Below are 24,772 nucleotides of genomic sequence, written 5' to 3'. Positions count from 1 at the left end.
TGAGTACTGCCTATATATTCAGTACTAAATTCCCAGCTACTCAGTGCAGCGCAGCCATGTAGCTGCTGGGTTTTTATGCAGTAGTCAGCTGTCCGCCCTCTCCAGTTCTGAGCAAAGCAAGTAACGTGTCCGTGGTCACTCATATCCCAGTTCTACACCTCATGACACCACACATTTATGCATCATGAATTCATGTCCATTTTAGTGCAAATCTGGGGAGAGGCTGTATCAGACTGCTCTGCTCTCCTCTCCCCTTCTGAAGTTTCTCATCTGTGATTACCTAGTCTTGAATTTCAAGTTGAGTTTGTTGGGATCATTTTGGAAAACCAGTCATATTTCCTTCCTTTTGGTCACACTGAAAGGAGTATGGCTCTCTGCTGACTGTATAGTTGTGTGAAAAACACTGATCATTTTTTATGGGACATTGAGGAAGGAACTGTCTCTTTGCAGCTTGCTTCCTCTTTAGCCTTACGTAAAACTTGAAAACGTCTCCTCCTTTATATTGTTCTTGTCCAGAACACTCATGTCTCTCCCAGGCCTATGCCTGGGAGTAGGCCCTGCACCCCACCAGGAGAATCTTCCTTGACTTTGTGGAGGGCTGCCAGCCCCACTGCCAAAGCACAGTGCCGCGCTAGGAACAGGGAGAGCAGCTGCTCCTGGTTGGCTCCATGGACTTGCCCGTGTTTCTCTTTCTGCAGTACAGGTGAAGTTGTGCAGGATTGGCCGTGACAGCCTTTGTAAAGTGGGCCAAGGCCTTCCCCAGCTAAAAAGCAGGAGCTTCACAGACGTTGGCCTCAGAACAATTATTAAAGAGAAAAAAATGTGAGCAAGAGAAAAAAGCCAGCCTTGCAAGTTAGAGAGTACAACATAGGCTGAGGTAAGGAAAGGCTCGGAAGACAGTAAGGACAATAACAGAGAACTAAGACAGAGTAATGTTTCATTTTATTTGATAGAAAGTCACTTCAAAAATATGGTTAACTACATATGTTCTTATATGCTTTACAATTACATATACAAAATGTACGCGACAGCAAACACCCTTCCGTTGCATTTTACAGATGCCAGGCAGTAACGAGAATTTACAACCTATTTCATACCTGCTTTCTTCCTGATCCTATCTAAAAGGAGTTGATAGGCATGAGATGAAAAAGGCTAGCAGATCACTTAGTTCATGCTCCAGCCCCCACAAACGTCTTCTCCACATTGTATTTTCTTAGCGCATTCTTCTGGCACAGTTAGGTTTGCAGCTCTTCCCTCAGGCTGTATCTGGCTACTAACCTTATCTTTAGATAATTTTTTTCCTCCAATGTTTACTTCAATACTGTTTCTAATTTATTTCTGGAACTCAGACCTCCTGACTTACAGAAATCATTCTCAAATCAAGCTAGATTTAACTTTATGTTGGGGTTGGGGTTTTTTTTGTCATGGTGTTTTTTTAGTGCCTTCTTTTTCCACTTGGTTGGTTGGCTGGGTTTGTTTGTTTGGTGTGGTTTGGTTTGTTTAAATCTTGATTCCTTAGTTGCTTGTTTGCCACATATGAAATAGATTTGACTCTTGGTGGTCTCTGTTCTGTGATAAGTACACTCAAGCACAGAATTTACAACCCAAGTGTTCTTGCCTTCCCATGCTACCAGCACACTGTAGGCCTGGAATTGGTCAGCAGGGAAAAACCTCTCCCTTTGCCCCTCCTGTTCAGGCAGCTGCAGGGCATGTGACTGCCAGCTGCTTCCTGACACAAGCAGTGTTTAAGAGGAACTGCCCAGCTACTGGGATTTTTCATGTCCCAGTACCACAACGAATGCTTTACCTGTTCACTCTTTCTCTAAGCAAGAGGTAGTGTACCAAAATAGAAATAGAGGGAACAGAGGCTGGCAGCTCTGTGCTTCACTTGTCACCTCCACTTCCCAGCTGGAGGGGACTGTCACTCTTATCTTGTGGACCTCATGTTCAGGGAAGCAGAGAGCTGCCAAATCAACAGAGTACCAGTAGCAAAAGCCTCTGAGAGAAGCCACAGCCTCCACAATCAAACAGGCTACCCTGGGGGACTCTTCCCAGAGCTAAGAGGGGTCATGGCTTGTTTCACTGCCTTTCTAGATCTCAGAAGACAAAAATGAGCTGCAGCTTTCCTGCAGACATCTTAAGACCTACAGTTTCATTACACTAAGTATCTTCTTCTTTCCAAATTAATAGCATCCTATTTATTCTCTGCTCTCACGTGGCCCTGTGCTTTTTAACCCAATGCTGGCCATAGTTTTCACTAGGAACTGTTTTCCATTATGTTTTCATACCTCTCTTTTAACTTAATAGGCAATAGCTTTCTCTGATCAGTAAAGCAGTTTTCTATCAGCTGCCAAGGTGAAAGCAATGGGATTAAGGTTCCTCTTACGCATTCTTTTGACATTACTTTAAATATTGTGGGTTTTTCCTAGCTAAGGGGAACTACTTATACTCTTCAGAACAACTTTATATTCTTTAATTACTGTATAACATGCATATATTTAATAACATCTTAAACCCAAATATATTAATATGCTTTTTTTCCTAGGCTATGAGATTTTAATTTGTCTGAGAAGAAAAGTTCTCAAGCTTCTGCTGTGCTTGCTGTATCTCCGTCCACTGCTGCTAGGCTCACTTTTATTTTACACTAGTCTTTAATCTCTATTGAGAATTTGAACTGCTGTGAAATACCTTGTTATTCCTTGTCTGGATTCCTGAGATGCTGTCCACAACTCTGGTTGGGAGAGGGTGCTGGTGAGCTTCTGGTGAGTTGAGTCTCCACTTCAGAAGAAGTGGGCTTCAAACACTCCTGCTGTCCTTGGGAGGTGGGAGTCAGATAGCTGTCCCTCTGAGTTTGTGCTCTAGCAGCTGGTGAATCTTCATCCTGCTGGTCTTCTCTACTGGGAGGAACAGCTGAAGAGATGACGCCCTGAGGAGCAGCTGTTGAAATACTGTTGAGAACAATATATAACTAAGCTTGAGATATTGACATTAGATGTGTAACTACTGTTACACAGTTACAGTCTTAGCCAGCTAACTGGTTATCTTCACTGACACATCTCTCTTTCCCTCGTTTCACCTCAGCTCTATAGATCTGAGATGGCTTGTCTCAAAATCCCTTCTCTTGAATCACAACTGTATTTTGGGGAAAGGCAGAGGAGGTGGGTGAAGGAGAGGAACAACAAGGGAGGGATCAAACCTGCAGTACCACCAGTTAGTGCCTTGTGTGATAGTTGTTACTATAGGCACTGCACAATAGCATTTTCTCTTGACCCGTCTCTGTGCTTCACTGCTGGAAGATGAGCTGAAAGTGTAACAGTGAGATGAGCACCTTTACATTCTTCTAATTTTCTTACAGAGATAACCTGGGGAATCACCACCTTTATCTTCATCATGTACAAAGTGCTTAAATGCCTACACAGTGAGGAAATGCTGCACAGATGTAAAATGAATCCATTATAAATGCACTCTAGAAAGCATCTGTTGAGAAGAAATTACACAGGCAGTATCTGCACTGGTTTCAGCAGATGTTGGACTGGGTTTCGCATAAGCGCTTATCAGTAACAGAAACTAGGACATTTTTAAGGTACTGAGTTTAAATGGAGAGATCTATAGGCAATGTGAAAAAAACAGCCCAGAAATGTTGCAGTGCTAGCTCGAGATGCTTCTGTCAAGGCTTCAGGGATACTGCATTGGTACAGGACAGGACTCGGGAACTAGCAAAATTTAAGGATTTGGCTGGTGGAAGATTTAAAACTTAACAGATTTAATACTTTCAGAGCACACAGGTTCTGTGCTGCTATTTTTGCCACCTGTGTCAAGGAGAAAGAAAAATCCTACAGTGAATCAATGCACACTGAATGTTAAATCAGAGAGGACCTTTGTCTTGCAAACCCCCCTCATCTCCAGGCAAAAAGCATGAACAGAGTGAACTGTATTGCAGCCAGGCTGGGGCATTGTCTGCTGTTTTGAGATGGAAAAAATCTGTGTATGTGGATTTTTCCAGTAGATATTACCCAAGTATTTCATGAGTAGTAAATCATAGGGCCACCAGTGGTCCCTGGAGTATTCCATGGTGTCTTAGAGAGGAATTTTAGTAGCAAAGCACTGCCACTTTTCAGAAAACTGTGTTGCAACATAGTAAAATGTCTTAGGGTAGCTTTAGCTTTGTTTTGTTTTCATCATAGAATCAAGCAGGTTGGAAGAGACCTCCAAGATCATCCAGTCCAACCTATCACCCAGCCCTATCCAGTAAACTAGACCATGGCACCAAGTGCCTCATCCAGTCTTTTCTTGAACACTGATTTGAATCTCCTACCCTGTTCTTTGTTAATCTCTTATCCTGTTCCTTGAAGATAAGCAAGGTTAATGGTTGGACTTGATGAGCCTAAGGGTCTTTTCCAACCTGAATGATTCTGGCTCCAGGGATGGGGCCTACACCACTTCCCTGGGCAATCTGTTCCAGTGTGTCCCCACTCTCACTGTGCAGAACTTCCTCTTGATGGCCAATTTAACTCTGGCCTGCTCCAGTTTCAAACCATGGCTTGAATGCCCCTTGTCCTATCCCCACAGGCCCTTCTGAACAGTCTCTCCCCAGCCTTCCTGTAGGTCCCTTTCAGATGCAGCTCTGAGGTCTTGCAGGAGCTTTCTCTTCTCGGACTGAACAGCTCCAACTCTCCCAGCCTGTTTTCATAGGACGAGTGCTCCATCCCTCTGTCCTGTAACATTAAGCTGGGCTGCTTCTATGTTACTTGCTTCTTGCACAACGCTACGTAAGTATTTCGTCACTTGGTAAGGCATCTCTGAACATGAATCTTCATAGCCATTTTAAGACTGCTTTTAGATTTTGTTACTGCAGAGTAGTACAGGGAATTACACACTGTAGGCTGCAATTGTTTTGAGACTTACCAAAAGCTGTGCTTCTGAAAAGCACCTGAGTTATGATCTTTGCTTAGAACTGGCTTCTTTGTGCAGTTGTTCAGTTTTTGTCCCATCATTCGTCTAATTAAAGCATCATCTGTGTTTGGAAACAACTGTTTTGTGATTCCTGCAAAATAAAGACATTTATGAGGCCTCCAAATCAGGGAGAGACCCATGTGTGTGATCTCAGATGTAATTCCTGCATCTTTGACACTTACAGCTACTTCAGCTCCAGTCTTAATGCACTGCTTTCATGCACTAATGCATAGACTTTGCACCTGCCAGTGCTTGCTTTTCTCTGTGCCTTCCTCATCACTGTGCCTGCTCCTGGCAGACTCAAAGGAAACTCCAGGGCCACAAGGGCTTCCTGTAGTGAGAGATTTCTGCCTGCTCATCCTCTCTCCCTTGGTTCTGTTCTTGATCAGAATCCCTTTCCTATCTTCCTCAGTTCTTATGCCTCTTTTGCTAACTTATTTGCATTTGCAGATGAGGTCTCTTTCCCTACAAATTTCCATTCTCTTCTGCCTGGCTAATGCCATACTAACAGGACTCAACATCAGGAATGTAATTCCCCCTCCCCACTTCCATCATCTGAACTGCTGTCCATTTTCTAAACTCCCGGTATTCCCAGGCTTGCTTCAAGGTTTGCTTGCCTAGTGATGACACTTTTCTGTTTGCATTCAGGAACGTTCTTATTTCCCTTAACAGACTTCTTTGACTTGTCTGGAGGCTCCACTTGCACCTCTGAATTCTCTGCAGCATGCTATATTCAACGTCCCGATTATCGTCTCTGCTTCCCTTGTCGGTATTGTCTAGACCAGGCGTCCTCAAACTACGGCCCCCCGCGGTCCTCAGTCCGGCCCGCCGGTGTTCACAGAACCCCCCCCCGACGGCGGCTGGGGGGAACCAAGCAGCCTCTTCCTGCCGCTTACCCCGCGCCGGCCTCCGCCGCCCCCAGCACCGCCGAGCCTCGTCCGCGACCTGCCCCGCCACGGGGCGCCTCTGGGCTACACACCGCGCCGCCGCCGCCCCCTCCTCCTATTTCTCACTGGCACTCGCCGAAAGCAATGATGTTCGTGATTCTGCACAACTGCTAATTTTCATTCGTGGGACAAATGATTCTTTCGAAGTCACAGAGGAGCTTGCTACATTGAAAAGCACCAAAGGAACAACTCCAGGAGAGAATACCTATGAGAAAGTTCGCCAAACTATGAATGATCTGGAGCTGGACTGGGGTAAACTATTCAGTGTGACAGCTGATGGTGCTCTAGCACGCTGGGGTCCACGGAAGGAGCGGTTGCACGCATTAACAAAGAGATGGACAAACGCAGCCGTTCACATCCAATAGCCACACACTGCACCATCCACCAACCAGCACTGTGTTGTAAATCACTGAAGCTGGACTCTGTCATGAAACTTGTGGATTCTTGTGTTAACTTCCTTAGAGCTCATGCACTACACCACAGACAGATTCAGGAATTTCTGTCTGAGCTAAATGTTGCCTGTGAAGGTATTCTGTAACGCACAGAAGTCCGTTGGCCGAGTTGAGGGAGAGCTTTGAAATGATTTTATGACTTACTGCCACAGGTTTGTGATTTTATGCTTTCTAAAAACAAAGAAGTACCAGAGCTCAAAGTGCAGAATGGAAATGGCACCTTGTGTTTCTGACAGATTCAAGGAGAGGGGAAGCTTATCTGTGATATGTATTCACAAGTGAATGCATTTCAAGTCAAATTAGACCTGCTCATTAACCAAGCAAAGGAGGAAAACTTCTCTCATCTCCCCACAACCCAAAACCTGTCTGCAGAAAAACCAGCAGTTGCATTCCCAAACAAAACCTGTACGGATGTACTAAAAATGTTCTAAAGGGAGTTTCAAATTAGCTTTAAAGAGCTTGGTCTCCATGAACAGGACATGCAGCTCTTCCAGAACCCATTTTCTGTTGACACCAAAACCGTTGATACGATTTACCAAATGGAATTGGCCCAACTACAGACCTGTGACTCGCTGAAAGGTGCATTCAAATCAAGCAGCCTTACTAATTTCTATGCATCTCTCCCCTCAGAGACATGTCACAATCTCAGGAACCATGCACTCAAAAGTGCAGCCATCTTTGGCAGCAGCTATGTCTGCAAGCAGACTCTTTCCCAAGTGAAACCTCTGGAATCTCCAATCCGATCCAGACTAACTGAGGAAGACTTGTGTCACTTGCTGCCACTAGCAGTGACAAATATGGAACCCAGCACTGGCCATCTCATTAGCCAAAAGCAGGCTACTGAAATACTCACACTGAAATATTATTTGTTTGTGTTGATTACAATTGTTCTTCATTTTAAACACTGCATTCTTTTTCCTATTTTTTGTGCACTACTACAAGTAGAATCCATGCAGTGTGCATAGGAATTCCTTCATTTTTTTTCCAAACTATGGTTCGGCCCCGACAGTGTCCGAGGGACAGCGAACCAGCCCCGTTTAAAAAGTTTGAGGACCCGTGGTCTAGACCCTTCCCCAGCATCCACCTTTACAGAAGTAATGAGTAGCTCACAGAATCATTTAGGTTGGAAAAGCCCATGAAGATCATTGAGTCTACCCACTTTTCCCATCCCATGCCATCTTTCTTATACATCAGTCTGATCTGTCCCATCGTACCACCTTTACGTGTATTTTCACCATCTTGCATTCTTCCATTTTCTCTCTCTTGGCCCAAAGTTTTTTTTCTCTAGCTAAGGCCTTAAGAAAATGAGGTTTCTGCAACTGATAACTTTTGAAACTGCTGATCAACTTCAACAAAACTGGACCAAGGTACAGGAACTGGAGCTAAGCTGGGGAGGGAACCAGACAATGGGGAAATCCAAAGGAATGGTAACAGGGGAGCGATTATAGTACTGGAGTTTAGGATATGTGGTTGGAGTATTAAGCTGTAGATGTGAATTGGATACAAATTAGGTTTTATGTGCTCACGAAATATTTTATTTAAAGATGCTACTTCTGTCTGAAAGTATTCTTTCCATTCTCTGCCTGAGACCTCAGCACAAAACAAATTTTGTTTGCTTCTCTAAGCACTATGCCTGTCTTCTACACTTAGGGTCTCACTGTGTCCAGCACTGTTTAAAATCTCAGAATTTGTAACATCCCCTAACTCCAGAACATAGCAGACACAACTTTAAATTTGATCCAAGTATGTCCTCTCTTTAGCTTCCTCATATCATCATGCTTCAAATTTGACTGCTGTAGATAAACCTTTCAAAAGCTAGACAAACTGTCTATCCCAAGGACCACTGAAACAAACCCTACAAAATTCACACAGTTGACACACTGCTCCTTAGCATTTTACTGGCAGTATTTGTAACACGGTTTAAAATAGTCTGTAGCCCAAGAAGGAGATAGGAACCAGCCCATCACCCAGTGCAGCTGTTCAGCACTGCAGACCCTCCTCAGACAAAGCCCTCTGTCAAGTCAGTCCCACAGTGAGTAAGGTTAACAAGTAATCACCTATGATTTCCTGAACTTCATTCTGATTCATAGCTGGTTTTGCTGCTTTATCCTTGGAAGAGGAGGACTTGGCACCTGTCAGGCTGTGTGTGGCCATGTATTCATGTGTATAAAGGGCTTGCATCAAGTCATTTATAAACTTCTGAGGTTTGCTCTTGTTGCAAAGTGCAACCTGCCACTTTTCAATCTTGAACTGGAAAACAAAAGTGGTCATGTGCATGACTACTGCAGTTCTCTAAAAACGTGGCATAGTTTTACCTCTGAAACAGCTTTCTATTTTTCTGTCTTAAACCACAATCTCAACAGTAATCTCTGCAATCTGGGTCCTTGAGATCAGTGCTAAGCTTGCACACCGCTCAGCATTTGGAACTACCCACATGGGTTGGTTTTGTTTTTTTCATTTTCCATACACAAGCGTGGGGCAAACTGAGAACCCCCCTCTCATCCTAGCAAACCACCAAATGTGTTTGTCACTCACTAGTAGAGTCAGGACATATGCAGAGGTGTACAAATTCTTCTGCTTGCACTCCATGCAGGCTGGCTGTGCTCTAGCTCTGGCATGGCCTCTGTACGGCGGCAGGAGCTTGACACTACACCCATCCTATCCCTGCCCTAAGAACTGTGAAGAATTGCAGAATGGTCTGGGTAGGAAGTGACCTCCAAGGGTCATCTAGTCCAATCCCCTCTGCAGTAAGCAGAGGCATCCTCAACTAAATCAGGGAACATCTTTAGTCAGTATCTTTCTGTAGAGGTGTTTCTCTTAACTGCTGGCCAGGGCAGTGCTGAGACAAGGGCAGCAGCACACCATTCGCTTACTCTTGCCAGTTTCAGCAGACTGATGGTATTTTTCTTAGATTGACTGAAGTATTATCAGTCCTCTTTGGCACCCAAACTTTGGAAGTTATCCCTGGATACCAGTATTTCCTTCACACATTCACATCCCACCCTTAGTCACAGATGTGCAGAGCCACTAAGATCCAAGGGAGCTAGAGCTCACCAGCACACTGAGCTCAGGCTGGGGCTGCTCCTGGAGAAAGCCCTCAACACAAAGGGAGCTGCATGTGATAAAGTGGTTTTACTGATTCTTAGGTTTAGATTTGTTATGCTACAACAATACAGTTTGCACTGTAGCAAGTTTTAATTTTTCTGCTGGAAACTGCCTTTTAACTGACCTGCTTTTCGGTCTGTTGCTCCTCCTCTTCCAGATTCAAAGTTAATGGTGAGCAGGAGTTACTACACATAGCTGCATAGGAATCTGCTAACGAGTTGTTAGATGCTTTCCAAACAGCGTGTGAATGCGGACTGGATGGAGATGATGTCACTCCCCCTTTGAGCAGTGCTTCAGCCATCCCTACCAGTTCCTCAAACTGGGTTACTGCCTGTGGCAACACTGCAATCAAACGCAAAGTGAGGGAGTAAGACAGTGATGGAAGCTTCGAGACTCAGGTATAGAGGCATGTGTATTTTTGCAGTGAGGGTCCTATCAAAATGCAGGAGTCAGAGCAGTCAACATTTACCATTTGTCTTTTCTCATTTTCTCAAATATTCTCCTGCCATTCTGCTGGCCCCACCCACGAAGATCTGTCCTGTTTCTAGAAGAGGGTTAATCATCTCTCTGCAAGGCTAAGAGGAGCCATTAGTTTACACCCATGATGGCACTAAGCCAGCTATTTCTTTTTAATATCTCAACATCTCTACAAGTTTGTAAAGCTACTGAATAAGCACTAAGTAATGTTAGGTCTCATTCATTCGATTGTTTAGAGAAGGTACATAGATCTTTTCCTCTTTTTTAATCTATACAGAACATCTTCAACCCTTTCTCCAAGTAATATTTATTTTCAAAGATAAACGTCTGTTGATTCCATTAAGAAGAATCAAATCAGAGTAAAAAAGGATAGAAGAGGTGAAGAATCAGCAAGATACAGAATCACTAAAAGACAGAAAATACCATAAAAGACTAACACAAGTGCTTAAGATGCAAGGTGATGCAAGGAAGAAAACTTGACAGACACTAACAAAATGCTTAAAAGTACTACTCAAAGACATGGAGATGAATGAGTCAAACCAAGATGAAGAACATCTGGAATGGAATCAGGTGGGTCATGAAACTGATAAGCGCTTGCAAAATCGTATGATAAAAAAAAGAGAAGAGGTATTATGCTTTCAGGGAAGGCGTGATGTAGCTGGTAAATCCTCTTTAAACTTCATTCATTCACTAGAGTTTTGAAATTTTGTACTGTCTTGGCTGCCCCAGGGACAAACAAGAAGCGCTTCAAAGAGGATCTCTAAATGATGAAGCATTCCTCTATGAAAAAACGAAATGGTTCACTTCTGGGAAAGGACTAAATTTATTGCACCTGGAACTAACTCAGATAATCATAATGAGAAATTACCAAAGTAATTAGAAATGCAATCATTCCAGAATAAATAAAAGCTCAGTAGATCAAGCAAGACTGCTAATAAATGAGGTTAGCTGGATTGGTTGGTGGTGTATTTGAGCCTAGCCAGAAGTTAGACACAGCATACAGGGAAATTCTCCTGAGAAGAGCTAACAGGATTTAGATGGAGATTCTTCCATTTCTGACTGTGTTTGCAGGACCTCCTCATAAGGCAGCTTTTGCTACGGGCTGCTAGAATTCAGTGCTGCCACATATCAGACTGATGCTAATGGCCTCTTACAAATCAAGTTATTCATGACCTTCAGGTTTTCCTCTCCATCAAAAGTACTTCCCCTGACCTTACCTTGAAGCATCACCAGGGACTGCCTTAGGCGGCTGTTTTCTTTCATGGTGTCTGTCAGCTTCCTCTTGAGACTTTTTAGTTTGGCACACAGCTCCACCTTGGAGAGCTGAAATAAAGACTCTTCATCATCACTGCTGCTTCCACTGCACAGAAAGTTGTCTCCTGAATATGGTTTTCTCTGAAAAACAAACAACCCCCCCCCCCCCCAAAGAACCCTGTGCTATGTAGAGCAACAACATAAAATTAAAGCATTAAAGCTAACATTAGAACATCTGGCTAAATTGTAACGTTGGACACAGAACATAAGCAGACTTTCTGCATCGTAACAATAGCTGTTACTGCATCTATTAAAAACAAAACAACTGTGTAACTGTTAGGTGCTCCCTGTTCTCCAAGCATCAGTTTGCAAAGGTCGTGTCTTTTAAACCCTTAACTTCACAGAAACCGAAGTACCCCCCCAAACAGTTGCTTTTCAGTTTGCTTTTGCTCCAAACATTAAAATCGCTGAAGATGTTTACCTGTTTGTTAATTAAAGAGGTTTCAAGTTGACTCAGGATGTTGGCAGGAGCAGATGCCTGCAGTGTTTTCTTTCTTTTGATATGCCTCACGATCTTCCCCTGTAAACAAGAGCATAAGGGTGCCTCTGTATACCTATAGAGCCTTCTGTGACTGTCTCTCACAGTGCTGTGTGATAGACTGTGAATCATGGAGCACTTGCCGTTCTTGGTCAGTATTTCTGAACAACATCTTTGTATCTTTGTGTTCAGATGGACGTTTTCTTTCCCTGTCTTTTGCCACTGCAGATCTCATCACGATGCAAAGCTCAGGAAACTTGGTTCATTCCTTTTCTCATGCACTTGTCAGCTTACTGTCTTATGAGAGAAAACGTAGTGGAGCTGCAGAGCATCCAAGTCTCGAATAACACTCTTCTCTTTAAATAGCAAAGGACAAAATCAACTGGTCTAACTAATGACTCTGACAGGTAATTCTGCTGAGGTACCCTGTACAGACCTCCTGCATTCCTACTGTTACTGCACATTGTGAATCGAATGGGGAAGAGTCAATAGTTAGTCTACTTCAGTCCTCTATGGGCCTACCAGTGTCAGCCACAGAAAGACAGAGACTCACCTGTTCCTTATCCAGGTCACTGTCCTCACTTTCTGAGAATATCATTTCTATCCTCTTCCTCTTGTGTTTTTCAAGGACTTGTACTTTTGTAATTTCATCTGCTCGTAACACCCTTTGCATCATTTCCACTAGCTCTTGGGGGTCATCTGCAGTCATGGGAAAAATAAAAGAGGCCAAAGCACAGAAAATCAGGCAGCAATGCCTCACATAGACCTAGATGAAAATTCCCTATCGCACTGCTCTGGAGCTGCACTCACCACTCATGTACACAACTTTCACCAAGTGCTTTTCTGTCTTTCTTTCTCACACTGGCCAGTTTACTAGCACGCGCTCCTTTGCTTTCAGAAGCCTTTCCAGTTCACTGTCATCACGGGGAAGGTGCTGTATCCATGAGGTCTCTCCGATTTGTAGTGAATTAGCACTTACAAAATCAAACAGTGTGAATTTTTTCATTGTTACGTGGTTTTCTTGTCACACAGGCACTGCCTGCAGGATGCCAGAGGAAAAGCAGCTGTCACTGTCATGCCACAGGAATGTTATAAGAATGCTGTTTAAAGCCCCAACCAACCTGGATATTGGCAATTGCCTTGTATGAAAATACGCTGGATAAGGAAGTGAAAACTAGCCAAGCAGCACGCTATGGGGGATGGTCTGTTCAGTGCCTGCACATCAGACAGCTGGTGCCAGAACTATGCACAGAAAACAGCTTTCCCTTGCTTCCGTATTACTGCTATGCCTGATCTGACTCTTGGCTGGGTTCTCTGCTGCTACATTTGCCTCAACAAAAGATTTGTGTCCAGCCTCTAAGAGATAGAGCTGTGATAAAAGCTCTCCTTAGAAGCACAGTGATAGCTACGCATGCTGTTAAGGAGGGGCGTATGGCTTCCAGGGTTGCATTAAATGGTTCACTGGCAGCAAGAGGTACGATTGCAGCCACAGAAAAACAACCCAGAACAACTGACTGGGTGAGTGATGACATGTTCTAGCAGTGTATAAAAGGAATGACAGGGTGATGACTGGAAGAGCTGGGCTGCTCCATGAAGAATAACAGCAACAAGGAGAATCCAAGGCTAAGCACAGAGCTAAACCCTTTACTTACATTAAACAGTATTCTTAAAGCAAAAGACTATTTCTGGGCTTTCTAAAGCACCAAAGTTCCACACTGGGATCTGCAGATTCACAGAATGGTTTTGGGCTGGAAGGGACCTTGAAGATCATTCCAATTCAAACCCCCCTGCAATGGGCAGGGACACCTCCCACTAGGCCAGGCTGTTCAAAGCCCCATCCAGCCCGGCCCTGAACACCCGCAGGGAGGGCTGTCTCTCACTCTACTGAGACAAAGATTCTCTGAGCCATAAGACATCCTCGTGGTCTGTGCTGCCCGGGGCTTCCAAGGACACCCTGGATCCATAGGCTGGTCACAGCATAGGGGGCGAATGATGGTTCCCCATGGCACTGTGCCCATGCCATGCACATCAGGAGCAGTCCAACAGCTTTTGGAGGGTATCAGACTTGTGTGTGTGCCATACAGCTAACAAAGACAACTGACTTGTGGACTTCTGGCTATTCGGTTCTCACCACAGCAGTCTGGTGCCACTGTAGACACCATGAAGGCTGCGGCCAACAACATCTTTCACGCAGTCCTTAGACCACACAAGCACCTGGACCCACAAAAATCAATGCTGCCACTCAAATCTAGGAACAGTTCTTACTGTGGTCAGGGCAGGACTCAGAGTCAGCAATTTTTCTGCGTTATCTACAAAGCTGTTCTGAGCTGCCAACTGTCCTGCCTGTAGTGGTAGCATGTGCTAGTAAACAGCTAGGAGTCCTAACAGCTGCCAAGGTAAAATACAAGCTACATAAGATGCTAGGAGAAATATGGAATGAGTCAATCCACTCCTTTAGCTCCCAGCTGGAGTCCAAACACGTCCTGCCAACTCCCCAGGACTTTGCACAGTTCCATCTGCTTTGGAGGAGGCCAAGGAAGGAAGGCAGTTCTGGAGTGGCAACTGGCCAGGACTCTTGTCTGCTGCAGCTCTGCTAGGCATCAGCTCAGCTGCTTTCATTATAGATAAAAGTAACTGTGCAATAGTTCATTTGTAGTATTTTTCTGTCACAGCACCATGGCTTCAGCTCCTGCAGCAGCAGTTTATCAAATCTTGTCTTTTCACACAATTTATTGTGAAGATCCATGGGCCCCAAGCATAACACCCAACTGTCTGCTGCCTTCTTCTCTAGCCAGTGATGAAAGGGAATGGAAAAGCTAAACCAGAATGTCTCTAATGAGGAAAAGGAACAGTGCAATACTTCACTTACTGGAAGAGAAGTCCTGTAATGTTTTCTCACCCTGTTCCCTCACTGGAGTCAATGCAAACCTCAACTGAGTCAAGAATGCTGCAGATGTTTCCCTCTAAAATGTTTCATTTGCCTGAACAGATCAAAGGCAAAATATGCATTGTCATAGAATTAGTTTGGGTTGGAAGGGACCACAAAGATCAGCCAGTTCCAACCCCCCTGCCATGGGCAGGGACACCCTACCCTAGATCAGGCAGCACACAGCCTCATCCAGCCTGGCCTCAACCACCTCCCTGAGCAACCCATTCCAGCCTCTCACCTCTCTCATGCTCAACAACTTCCTCCTCACCTCCACTCTGACTCTGCCCACCGCCAGCTCTGCTCCATTCCCCCCAGTCCTGGCACTCCGATATCCTAAAAAGTCCCTGCCCAGCTTTTTTGTAGCCCCCTTCAGATCCTGGAAGGCGACAAGGTGGTCACCTGGGAGCCTCCTCTGCTCCAGCCTGCACAGCCCCAACTCTTTCAGTCTGTGCTCACAGCAGAGCTGCTGCAGCCTCTCAGCATCCTCCTGGCCCTGCTCTGGACACTCTCCAGCATCTCCACAGCCCTCTTGTCCCAGGGGCTCCAGAACTGGATGCAGTACTCCAGGTTGTGGGAAGCTTTCTCCTGCAATGAGCTATGGAATGTAAACATCAGACTCTGTGATGGGAAGTGTCCTTGGGCCTTACAAGTTCCCAGGGGCCTAGACTGAGAACAAGTGAGCAACCCACATACAGCTGCCAGGGGGTGGGATTTGCCCACCCCCTGAGGCAGGCACTGCCCCAGGGGGCTGACCCCCTGGGTGGTACTCACAGGTTGTTTACCACAGGTAAACACTTAACTTGGGGCCAATCTGTACTGTCCACTTTGGCCAGCCCCGGGCTGGTTGTGCACACCCCCTCTGGAGGCTATATAAGCCACTGTATTGCCTTAATAAATCGTACTGATGCCTAGAAGCTGCTGTCTCGAGTACCCCGATCTCGCCTCTCGCCAGCCTCCGTGCCCCAACACCAGGTGGGGTCTCAGCAGAGCAGAGCAGAGCAAGAGAACCACCTCCCTGGCCCTGCTGGCCACACTGCTGCTGCTGCAGCCCAGGCTCTGCTTGGCTTTCTGGGCTGCAAGTGCACACTGCTGGCTCCTGCTGAGCTTCTCCAGCAGCACCCCCAAGTCCCTCTGCTCAGGGCTGCTCTCCAACCACTCACTGCCCAACCTGGATTGGTGCTTGGCATTGCCTCAACCCAGGTGTGGGACCTTGCACTTGGTCATGTTGAACCTCCTGAGGTTGGCTTGTGCCCACCTCTGCAGCCTGTCCAGGTCCCTCTGGATGGCATCTCTGCCCTCCAGCCTGGCTGCTGCACCACACAGTTTGGTGTCATCAGCAAACTTTTTGGCACTCAGTGCCTCTGTCCATGGCACCCACAAAGATGTTGAACAAGACTGGTTCCAGGACTGATCCCTGAGGGACTCCACTTGTCACTGGCCTCTACTTGGGCATGGACCTGTTGACAGCCACTCTTTGGGTGCGGCCATCAAGGCAGTTCTTTATCCACCTAGTGGTCCACCCACCAAAGCCATGTGTCACCAGCCTGGAGACCAGGATGTGGTATGGGACAGTATCAAAGGCCTTGTTTAGCTCCAGGTAAATGACATCAGCTGCAATCACATCACCTATCACTTCTGTTATGTCTGCATCACCAGATCTAAGATGCAACCTTTTTCTTTCAACTTTCTTACATAGGGAGGCTTTTAATTGCAAAATTAGGTCCATAAGGCCTGAATCTGCAGCAGCAGAGGTTGCAGAATTATGGACTACCTTGATTCCCACAGCTCACTTTGGGGATGCTCAGCAGATCTCTGCACACATGATTTCTCCTCTAGCGACTACCAGATTTTCTTTTTGCATTTGGTTTTCTCCTTTCAACCTAACCCATGGTGCTCAGCTAGGATTTTTAGTTCCTTTTAAGAAGTGTTACAGAATCTCATGGAAATCATCAAGGAACACACACTCGTCCATAGATTCTACTGCAATTCTGCATGCAGGGCAATGGTAAGGGAATAAAGTACTTCTGCCTTCAGCCCTGCTGTGCAGGACTGCTAAGTCAGAACAGGATATCATGGCAGACGGGATGAAAGATTTTAGGTCAGCACTGCCTTGTCTCCCTGCAGGAGAGCTGCTGCTGATACAACACTCCTTGCTCAACTCTTCCATTAAACTGCAGAAGTTTGACGTAATTTCTGCGACATTCCCCTCGTTCCCTCACAGCTTGGGAAAATAGGTAACTGCAACCAGAGAAACATCCTCCTGTCCTGTCTCTTTCCACCTGCTGGTCCCCTCTTTTCTGTGTGTCTCTGAAACAGAACTTTCCTTTCTCATCCCTCTGCCCAAGTACTTATCACCACCTCCCTCAGCACCATGCAAGTAAGAAGCTGCTTCCAGGCTTCCTACTGGAAACTTTGGCTATGCCTATGCCTTTATGGCTGCTCTGCTTCCCTGTGATCCCATCAAAACAAGCATCTGTAGGACATTACCTGCTATCACCACCAAAGCATGGCCACATCAAGCATGCTCTGAAGGGGCAGCAGCTCCTTTCTTGGATTGTTCAGCCTCTCAGCAGCTTCAATCTGGCTTTTCTGACCTTCCTTAGCATTCCACACACTCTTGTCATTGACAGCCTCAAGACTTTATTACCTTCTCTTACTTCTTCTCTGAAACAGCTTCACCTCCAGAGGTCAAATCTCTGCTGAGTTCTGAAAACTTCTCTCTTCATTCCTTGCCTCTTTGCTGCTTACCATCCTGATGATTTACATAAATGTTCATAGAAAACATTCTGTGAAGAAGCTTAAATTAAAAATGGTATGCATATAAAACTTCTTTTAATGCCTCTACTTGAGGGAAGGAAATCTACCTGAATGCAGTTTGCTTATTTTGCACATCAAGTAACTTCAGCAACTTTATCACCATAGAAGTACCATTGTACCCACACTGCAGAAGCTCACTGCATTGAACAAGCACAGAGCTGAGATGAATAGCAAAAGAACCAGAGCAGCAGTGTAGTAGACATGTGGGACAGTCACTCAGAAGACTGGAGAAGATGGAGAAGCTCTGAGAAATCACACCCATCAGCATTTCTTGTACTAAGCTGTAGCCTCTTTTCCATTCGGAAAAAAGCATGAGGCAGTTGTCATGAAATGGATTATATCCTTCTGGAATAATGCTATCCTAAAGACATCAGTGAACTCCAAGTCTTAGAATGGGAAAGCTACAAACTTTTCACAGGCAAACGTCAGAGATTGTTCTGTCAAATGTTTTCCATGCATGGTTACCTGAGCACGACGTGAAGAAACCTGTTCCCTCAGCTCTCAGCAATTTATTGTGCAGGCACTGCTCTGCCACACTTCCTCTGCCATCTCATTCTGAAACAAGTACCAGTGCAACCAGTGAAAGGTGTCAAAAAGTTTCCTGTTCCTGCAATATACTGCAGTGAGGCAACACAAACAGTTTGAATAATCTCCAGGTAATTTGCATTAAAACCACTTTACTGCAGTGTACTGCGGTGTCAGCTAAGGTTTCAGTATGGCATCACATGCTGCAACACAGCCTTGCAGCATTTGTCCCTCCCGAGGCACTGAGGGGAAGCTTTTACTCCGAGGCTGCAAGCCAGCAGCTTTCCGTTTTCCTTACTGTTGTGGCTCACTCGATTGGCGAAGAATATGAAATGATGCAGAACTCTCTCAACAATTATAGACATAAAGGCCAATACTTTTTTTTCTCTCTTTACTTAGCCCCCAACCTGGCAGCAAGATGATCTTTCAGTGAAAATGGATTTGCATACAGCTAAGGACACATACAGTGTTTCAATCAATTCTAGTTTTCTAGAATTCTGGTTTGTATTTGAGCTACCACGGATATGTTTCTTCCTCCATCCTTCCAGCTTGTATATCCTGCAGTTTAATTTAAATCTGGTTTCCTATACAGTTTTACAGTAGGCACAGAAAGCAGCACACCCGAAACATTATCCCAGCATTTCCACAGAGATTGGCATAATGCCCCCTCAATTTTGGAAACTGTTCCTCAGATTTATGTGCTCGCAGCAAACGTGCAGGGAAAGCACGTGGATTTTGCCTCGGATTCATCTTTTCCCTGGTCAGGCAAACAGCGTTGCCAAGCAGCACCTGGATGCATTTTCAGCACGCGATTTATTGTGCTTGGAGGTCCGAGGCACTTCAAAGCTGCATTGTCAAAGGCCTCTGAAGCAGTCTCTGCAAGTCTGGAGCATCACCACAGCGGCAGATACAGAGGCAGCGCTCGCGATGCACTGCTGCTGTTACCTGCGTGCCCCTGCACACGCCAGGGGTTCGCGTCGCCTGCGACGCAGCAGCGCCGACAACAGGTGCAGGAACGGCACAAGAGGTGACCCCGTGGTAGCGTGCGGCAGCTCACCGCAGCAGGAGGGGACAGCCACGCTGTAGCTGTGACAATCCCTGCGCTGCAGCGAGCCGCACGGCTTCTACCGTCTAACAAACGTCCTGGCGAGCATGTAAATCGCTCACTGCCCGGTCCACCCGCACCGTGCACACCGTGTGCCTAATGCTTAGCCCGCTGAGCGCCCGGTGCCGCGTCCCAGACGGGTGCCCAGCCAGCTGTTCTCCGAATCCCCGCATCCGCGACATGGGTCAGCACGACACGGGCCCCCCTCACGCTCTGCTCTGGATGTAGCTCACTGACAGCTCCCAATCCCTTCCGGGACACGGCTCTGCCACGAAACCTGCCGCGATTCGTGCCGCGGCTCCCGCCCGGGAGCCCGCCGCAGAGCCCCTTTCCCGCTAACTCGCACCCGCCGGCCCCTGCCTCCCGCGGCGGCGGCAGCGGGGCCAACCTCTTTACTCTCGAGAGTTCCTGCATTCCCCTCCCGTACCAAGTACCTCGCAGCAGCCATCTCCGCCTCCCTCTGCAGCAGCTTCAGCGCCCGATGGCCGCGGTCGACCGGGCCAAGTCCCGACAGCGAAGGATTGTGCCGTGCTCCTTCCTCCCACCCAACAACACCCCGCGTCCGCCTCCTACTTCTCCCCCCTCTCCGCGGCCCTAAAGCCGCTGCTGGTGCTGCTGCTCCTCCCCCCCCCCCGCCCCGCCCCGCCCCGCCCCGCCCCGCCCCGCCCCGCCCCGCCCCGCCCCGCCGTGGATCGGCGGGCGCAGAGGATGGGGCTGCATTGCATCCTGCGCCTGCGCCGCCAGTTTCCTGCTCTTGGTGAATCCTCGCAAAATTCTTCGCGCCTTCTTCATGCTGCTGCTGGGGACCATGGCCCCGACTTCATCCTACTGCTGCTAGCACCACAGGCTTCAGAAGGGAGGCATCCCATCAAATCCAGTTTTCCAGACAGCTCAGGGCAGTTTTAGCCTCGAGCTGTTTGCAGATTGAGGCTGAGTTTGCCCAGACCAGACCCGGCAGGTTCCTGTTGTTGGGTGCTGTTTCCCAGAATTGTCCAGTGACACTGGGACTCATTAGAGTGTCTGTAGGCATCTAAAGTGTGTGTGTGGATATCAAAAGCAGTTAGCGGGGCATCTAAAGAGGTCTTGGGGCCTCTGGATTTTCCCTTGTGAGCTAGGGTGTCTCTGGAGGATCCTGAAAGATCTGGGGGTGCTCTCAGTGGTTTCTCTGGGGTCTTCTATGGAGGACAAGGAGGAATGGGTTTAAACTGATAGAGGGGAGATTGAAACTCGATGTTAGGAAAAGAGTTCTGTCCTGTTGTGGCTGCTCCCTCCCTGGAGGTGTTCAAGGCCGGGTTGGATGAGGCCTTGAGTGACCTGTTCTAGTGGGAGGGGGCAAGGGCCTATGGCAGGGGATCGGAACTGGATGGGCTTTGATCACTTCCAACCTAAACCATTCTATGATTCTATTTAAAGGCAATGTGGGGGCATCTAAAGCGGTTTTGCGGGTGACAAGGGGGGGCGTAGGGGGCATCTAAAGGAGATCTGTGAGCATTTAGAGGGGGTCTGGGGCTGCTTTAAGGGCATCTGTGGGTCTAGGAGGCATTAAAAGGGGATTTGTGTGCACCGAAAGAGTTCTGGGGGCATGTAGAGGCGTCTCTGCAGGTCCTGTGGAGCTGGGGAGGTCCATAGTGTGGTTTTGGGGTCTCTGTCGGGTCCCCTCAGCATCTGGCTGCTTCTATGGCGCTGCTAGACACTGGGCGTCCCAGCGCCGCGGACTCTCACTCTGGCTGCTGCCGTCTTGTGGCCACAGCGAGGTACTGCTTGCTGCCATTGCTGCGAAGGGGTCTGGGCGGCCTTCGGGGTGACTTAGGAGGCATGTAAAGGTTTTTTTTGGCATCCAAAGTGGTCTGGTGGCCTCTGGAAGCTCTCCTGTGGACTTCCGGCAGTGTCTGGAGGGTCCTAGAGGAGATGGTCGGGGGTCTCGCTCTGGTTGTCAGTGTCCCTGCACGCTTGGGACCCCCAGCCGTGCCCCCACCCCAGCATCTAAAGGCGATGTGGTTCTAATTTATAGTGATCTTCTGCAGAACTAACAGAAGGGGAAATTTAGTGTAGTGGTAACTAGAAAATAACCATTTTCCTAGATACTTACCCATACAGCCCTTGGCATCCACACAGCTCTAAAGATGGAATATGTGTAGGGATATCTGGCTTTCACTGGTCTGTATCTGGAGTGATTGCATTACTTGTGCATGGCAGTCAGCTGCAGGATGTGATGTGCAGGCCGAGGGAGTGCCACTAAAGCCTTCAACACTGAGCATTTTAGGGGATTTTCTTTAGGACACAGGTAAGAGGCAGTTATTAAAGCTCCTTTTTCCAGTTTTCCTAGAATCATAGAATGTCTTAGCTTGGAAGGGACCTTAGAGATCATCTAATCCAATCTCCCTGGCATGGGCAGGCACACTTCTCCACTAGACTTGGCTGCTCAAGGCCTCATCTAACCTGGCTAACCTGAACACGCACAGGGAAGAGGCATCCACAACCTTCCTGGGCAACGTATTCCAGTGTCACACCACCCTCATACTGAAGAACCTCTTTTAAGCTCTAGTTTAAAGCTGGTGTCCCCCAGCTTAACACCGTTCCCTCTTGTCCTGTCGCTGGACATCCTTATGAAAAGTTCCTTTCCAGCTTTCCTGTAGAATCCCTTTGGGTATTGGAAGGCAGCTCTGAGGTTCCCCTGGAGTCAAGCTGAACAACCCCAGCTTCCTCAGCCTGTCCTCGCAGGAGAGATGCTCCAGCCCTTGGATCGTCTCTTTGATCTCCTGTGGACTCCCTCCATCAGCTCTGTGTCCTTCAGTTCTGGTGTCCCCATCACGAGGATGCACTGTTTGTGAGTGCTGCCTTTGTGCTCCTGTCAATTTCATACAGGTTTTTGAAGTAAGGAGGAAAAGAATATTGGAAGTTTCAGGAAGAACCATTTAAAGGCAGAGTCTACTTTTAAATCCTGCTTGGGGGTGTCAGCTTTGTGGCTGGCAGGGTCTTGGCTCTGTGGGCATCTGATCTGGGTGTGCATGTGACAAAAGCAGTATTCAGTCATTTAGGAAGAGCAGGCAGGTCTGTTTTGAGTATTGCTCATTTGCAAGCTGGTGAGGGGTTTGAAACGTTTGGGCAAGATGCATTAGTGAGCAAATGAGAGAAGGAATTCAACGGTGCAAAATGAGTGCTGTAGGGTTTGTAATTGTTCTGCATGCTCTTAATGAATTCATTCCAGCGCTGTTAAGAGCAGAATGTCAGATAAAGGAATGTTAATATTCACATGCAGGCCTCCTGTTTTTCAGGACTGCAAACCCATGGTGCTGCTAGCAGCGTGAATGCTTAGCCTTCAGCACAGGAGATAAACGAGGAGCTTATTCCATGGGACGTGAGGACATTGACTCAGCCGCTGCACAGTCAGGTTCCAAGTGCCTGCGCTCTCCCAGGCTGAGTGTAACAAGTACAGATGCACTTGATGACTGTGGAGTCAGAGATGATGTAGAAGAACTGAAAGAATAAAGGCTGTGAAGTCAGAGCTTGAACAGTACAAAATGTTCCTGTTCCATTTGCAGACCTCTGACCAGCTTTTGTCAAGTGGTGTCTGCAGTAGAGTTTGGAGGGACACGGCCTTGCCTCTGGAAGGCTATGTTAGACAAGTGCAAGGTACAGCTATGCAAGAAGTCAAAACCTCTTCTAGTGTCCATCAGCTGATGGATTGTGTGATCCACAGTGGAAAGGGAGGTTCAGAGTCTTCAAAAGCACCTGATCCATGGACAGCACAAAACCGTGAGGAAGTACTAACAGCAAACGAGGTAGAGCTTGAAAAAGACCACATTGCAAACATGCACCCAATGGAGTGCATCATCTTCACAGCAGAGTGAGAGAAACATCAGCATCCAGGTGAGTAAAGCTACTGCTGTTCCAGGATTCTTTTGCCCAGTGACATAGGAGGGTAATAGGAAGGTGATGCTATTCACACAGGAACGTGTTGTTGTGACAAAGGCAACATCTCATTCAAATGAGCATAAAGCAGATGAAATGTTTAGTTAGAGGACAAAGGACAAACCAGTATTTCTCTTACAGCAGAGCTGCTCCTGATAAGCCCATGTCATGATTCTGTGCCAGACACCAGTCTCTGCCCACACTTCACTTCCACAGCTCTCTGCTGCAGGACCTGCTCTCTGAGCACAGTCACATCTCCTCAGGTTACTCAGTCAGGCTGCCCTCTGCAATCAGTGTTAGTCACTCAGGGTTATCAGGTGCCGAACGTGTCCGGGTGACAAAGCTGGAGCACAGCCCTGTGAGGAGAGACTGAGGGAGCTGGGGATGTGCAGCCTGCAGCAGAGGAGGCTCAGAGGTGACCTCATTGCTGTCTACAACTACCTGAAGGGGGGCTGTAGCCAGGTGGGGGTTGGTCTCTTCTCCCAGACAACCAGCAACAGAAGAAGGGGACTCAGTGTCAAGCTGTGCCATGGCAGGTCTAGGCTGGATGTTAGGAGGAAGTTGTTGGCAGAGAGAGTGACTGGCATTGGAATGGGCTGCCCAGGGAGGTGGTGCAGTTGCTGTCCCTGGAGGTGTTCAAGAGAAGACTGGCACTTAGTGCCATGGTCTGGTTGCTTGGCCAGGGCTGGGTGCTAGGTTGGACTGGATGAGCTTGGAGCTCTCTTCCAACCTGGTTGATTCTGTGCTTCGAAGTGCAAGGAAATGGAACATCCTATTTAAGAACTGTCTGTGGGAAGGTGGCTGGCAGGTTCCTGTTAGCCCTTTTGTTTGTGTGACCAGCATTTGTGTGCATGAGAGGACGTTTGTGCTGGAGTTATAATTTGTTTTGCAGCTGAGTGCTGTGGTGCCTGCTTCTGGAGGCTGTGGAAGTAGCTCTATATAGAAATCAATGAACGAAGCTTTATTGCTTCAGCTCGTAAGTTGGGAAATCATTTGTGGGAGGCTGGAAAGCTTCAGTCTTGTTTCTTGTATGGTAGGACTGGGTGCAGCATTTTGGCCAGCAGATGCACAAATCACACACGTGGAGTGGGGTCCCATAAGACCAAACCCTTAACTCCCCGCCCCAAATATTTTCACCACTTCTAGTACTGTTGCTGGCCTGAGGGCCTGTAGGATGTCAGGAAGAACAACAAAGAAAGACATTCAGGCTTTTGGCTCTCTTTGCAGTGCTTAAGTAGAAGTATTTGGAGATGCTGAGCAACCACCAGTATGAACTGTTGTGGATCTATTAGTACAGATGGCATAAAATACAACTGCACTACACAGTACATATCAGCTGGCATACCTTGAAACCAGACCTCATCCATTCACAAAGGAGAGCTGACTGTAAGTTAGAGTGAGGCAGTATGGATCACTGTAGAGTTTTTGTGGCCACTGCCAAGGACAGCTGCATGAGTCACAAGTAGCAGAGCCAAAACTGAGCTCTCCATCTCTTCCTACACAAAACTGTGTAACAGCCTGCACCATCATAGAGTTTGTTTATGCCCCACATTTTGTTTGATTGCCTGCAGCTTTTCAGATCTTCTCCCTTTTTCTCTCCACCAGTGTTTGATTCTGTAAAAGAAGTCTATTAGTGATGGAGACAGGGACAGTAGAAAGGGGATGGTTATAGTTGTAAGGGCAGAATAAATTAATTTGAGGTGAATTTGATCTGCTGACTTGTGGAGTATGAGAGCTTGGCCACTGCAGCAGTTGCCA

General features: G+C 47.0%; 1 protein-coding gene across 9 annotated transcripts; it reads right to left on the bottom strand.

The window, feature by feature from the left end:
• Nucleotides 1-920: 920 nt before the first annotated feature.
• Nucleotides 921-19,693, bottom strand: BEND6 (BEN domain containing 6). Of its 9 annotated transcripts, none has more exons than XM_064164092.1 (10): nucleotides 19,537-19,693; nucleotides 17,303-18,027; nucleotides 12,537-12,765; nucleotides 12,280-12,425; nucleotides 11,670-11,768; nucleotides 11,152-11,329; nucleotides 9,582-9,799; nucleotides 8,410-8,602; nucleotides 4,906-5,044; nucleotides 921-2,948 (listed from the first exon to the last, which is right to left on the bottom strand). In XM_064164092.1, exons 3-10 carry the CDS (start codon nucleotides 12,541-12,543, stop codon nucleotides 2,693-2,695), a joined length of 1,236 nt encoding a protein of 411 aa, XP_064020162.1. In that variant the 5' UTR covers nucleotides 12,544-12,765; nucleotides 17,303-18,027; nucleotides 19,537-19,693; the 3' UTR covers nucleotides 921-2,692. The 9 variants fall into 9 exon arrangements, with proteins under 9 accessions (XP_064020162.1, XP_064020171.1, XP_064020164.1 ...); XM_064164101.1 differs by having other exon boundaries at nucleotides 11,152-11,257; XM_064164094.1 differs by lacking the exon at nucleotides 17,303-18,027 and having other exon boundaries at nucleotides 19,530-19,693.
• Between the last annotated feature and the right edge of the window lie 5,079 nt (nucleotides 19,694-24,772).

This window comes from Pogoniulus pusillus, chromosome 25 (genome assembly GCF_015220805.1).
Source record: "Pogoniulus pusillus isolate bPogPus1 chromosome 25, bPogPus1.pri, whole genome shotgun sequence".
Classification (NCBI taxonomy): domain Eukaryota; kingdom Metazoa; phylum Chordata; class Aves; order Piciformes; family Lybiidae; genus Pogoniulus; species Pogoniulus pusillus.
The sequence above is the reverse complement of the archived record's forward strand: the minus strand, read 5'-3'. Positions and strand labels throughout refer to the sequence as shown.

Excerpts from the sequence above, each read along its gene's own strand:
- BEND6 (XM_064164094.1), bottom strand. Across the intron at positions 11,330-11,669 it reads CCTCTTTAATTAACAAACAG|AGAAAACCATATTCAGGAGA; the intron begins GTAAACATCTTC and ends TTTGTTTTTCAG. Across the intron at positions 2,949-4,905 it reads TTTCAGAAGCACAGCTTTTG|TATTTCAACAGCTGCTCCTC; the intron begins GTAAGTCTCAAA and ends TGTTCTCAACAG.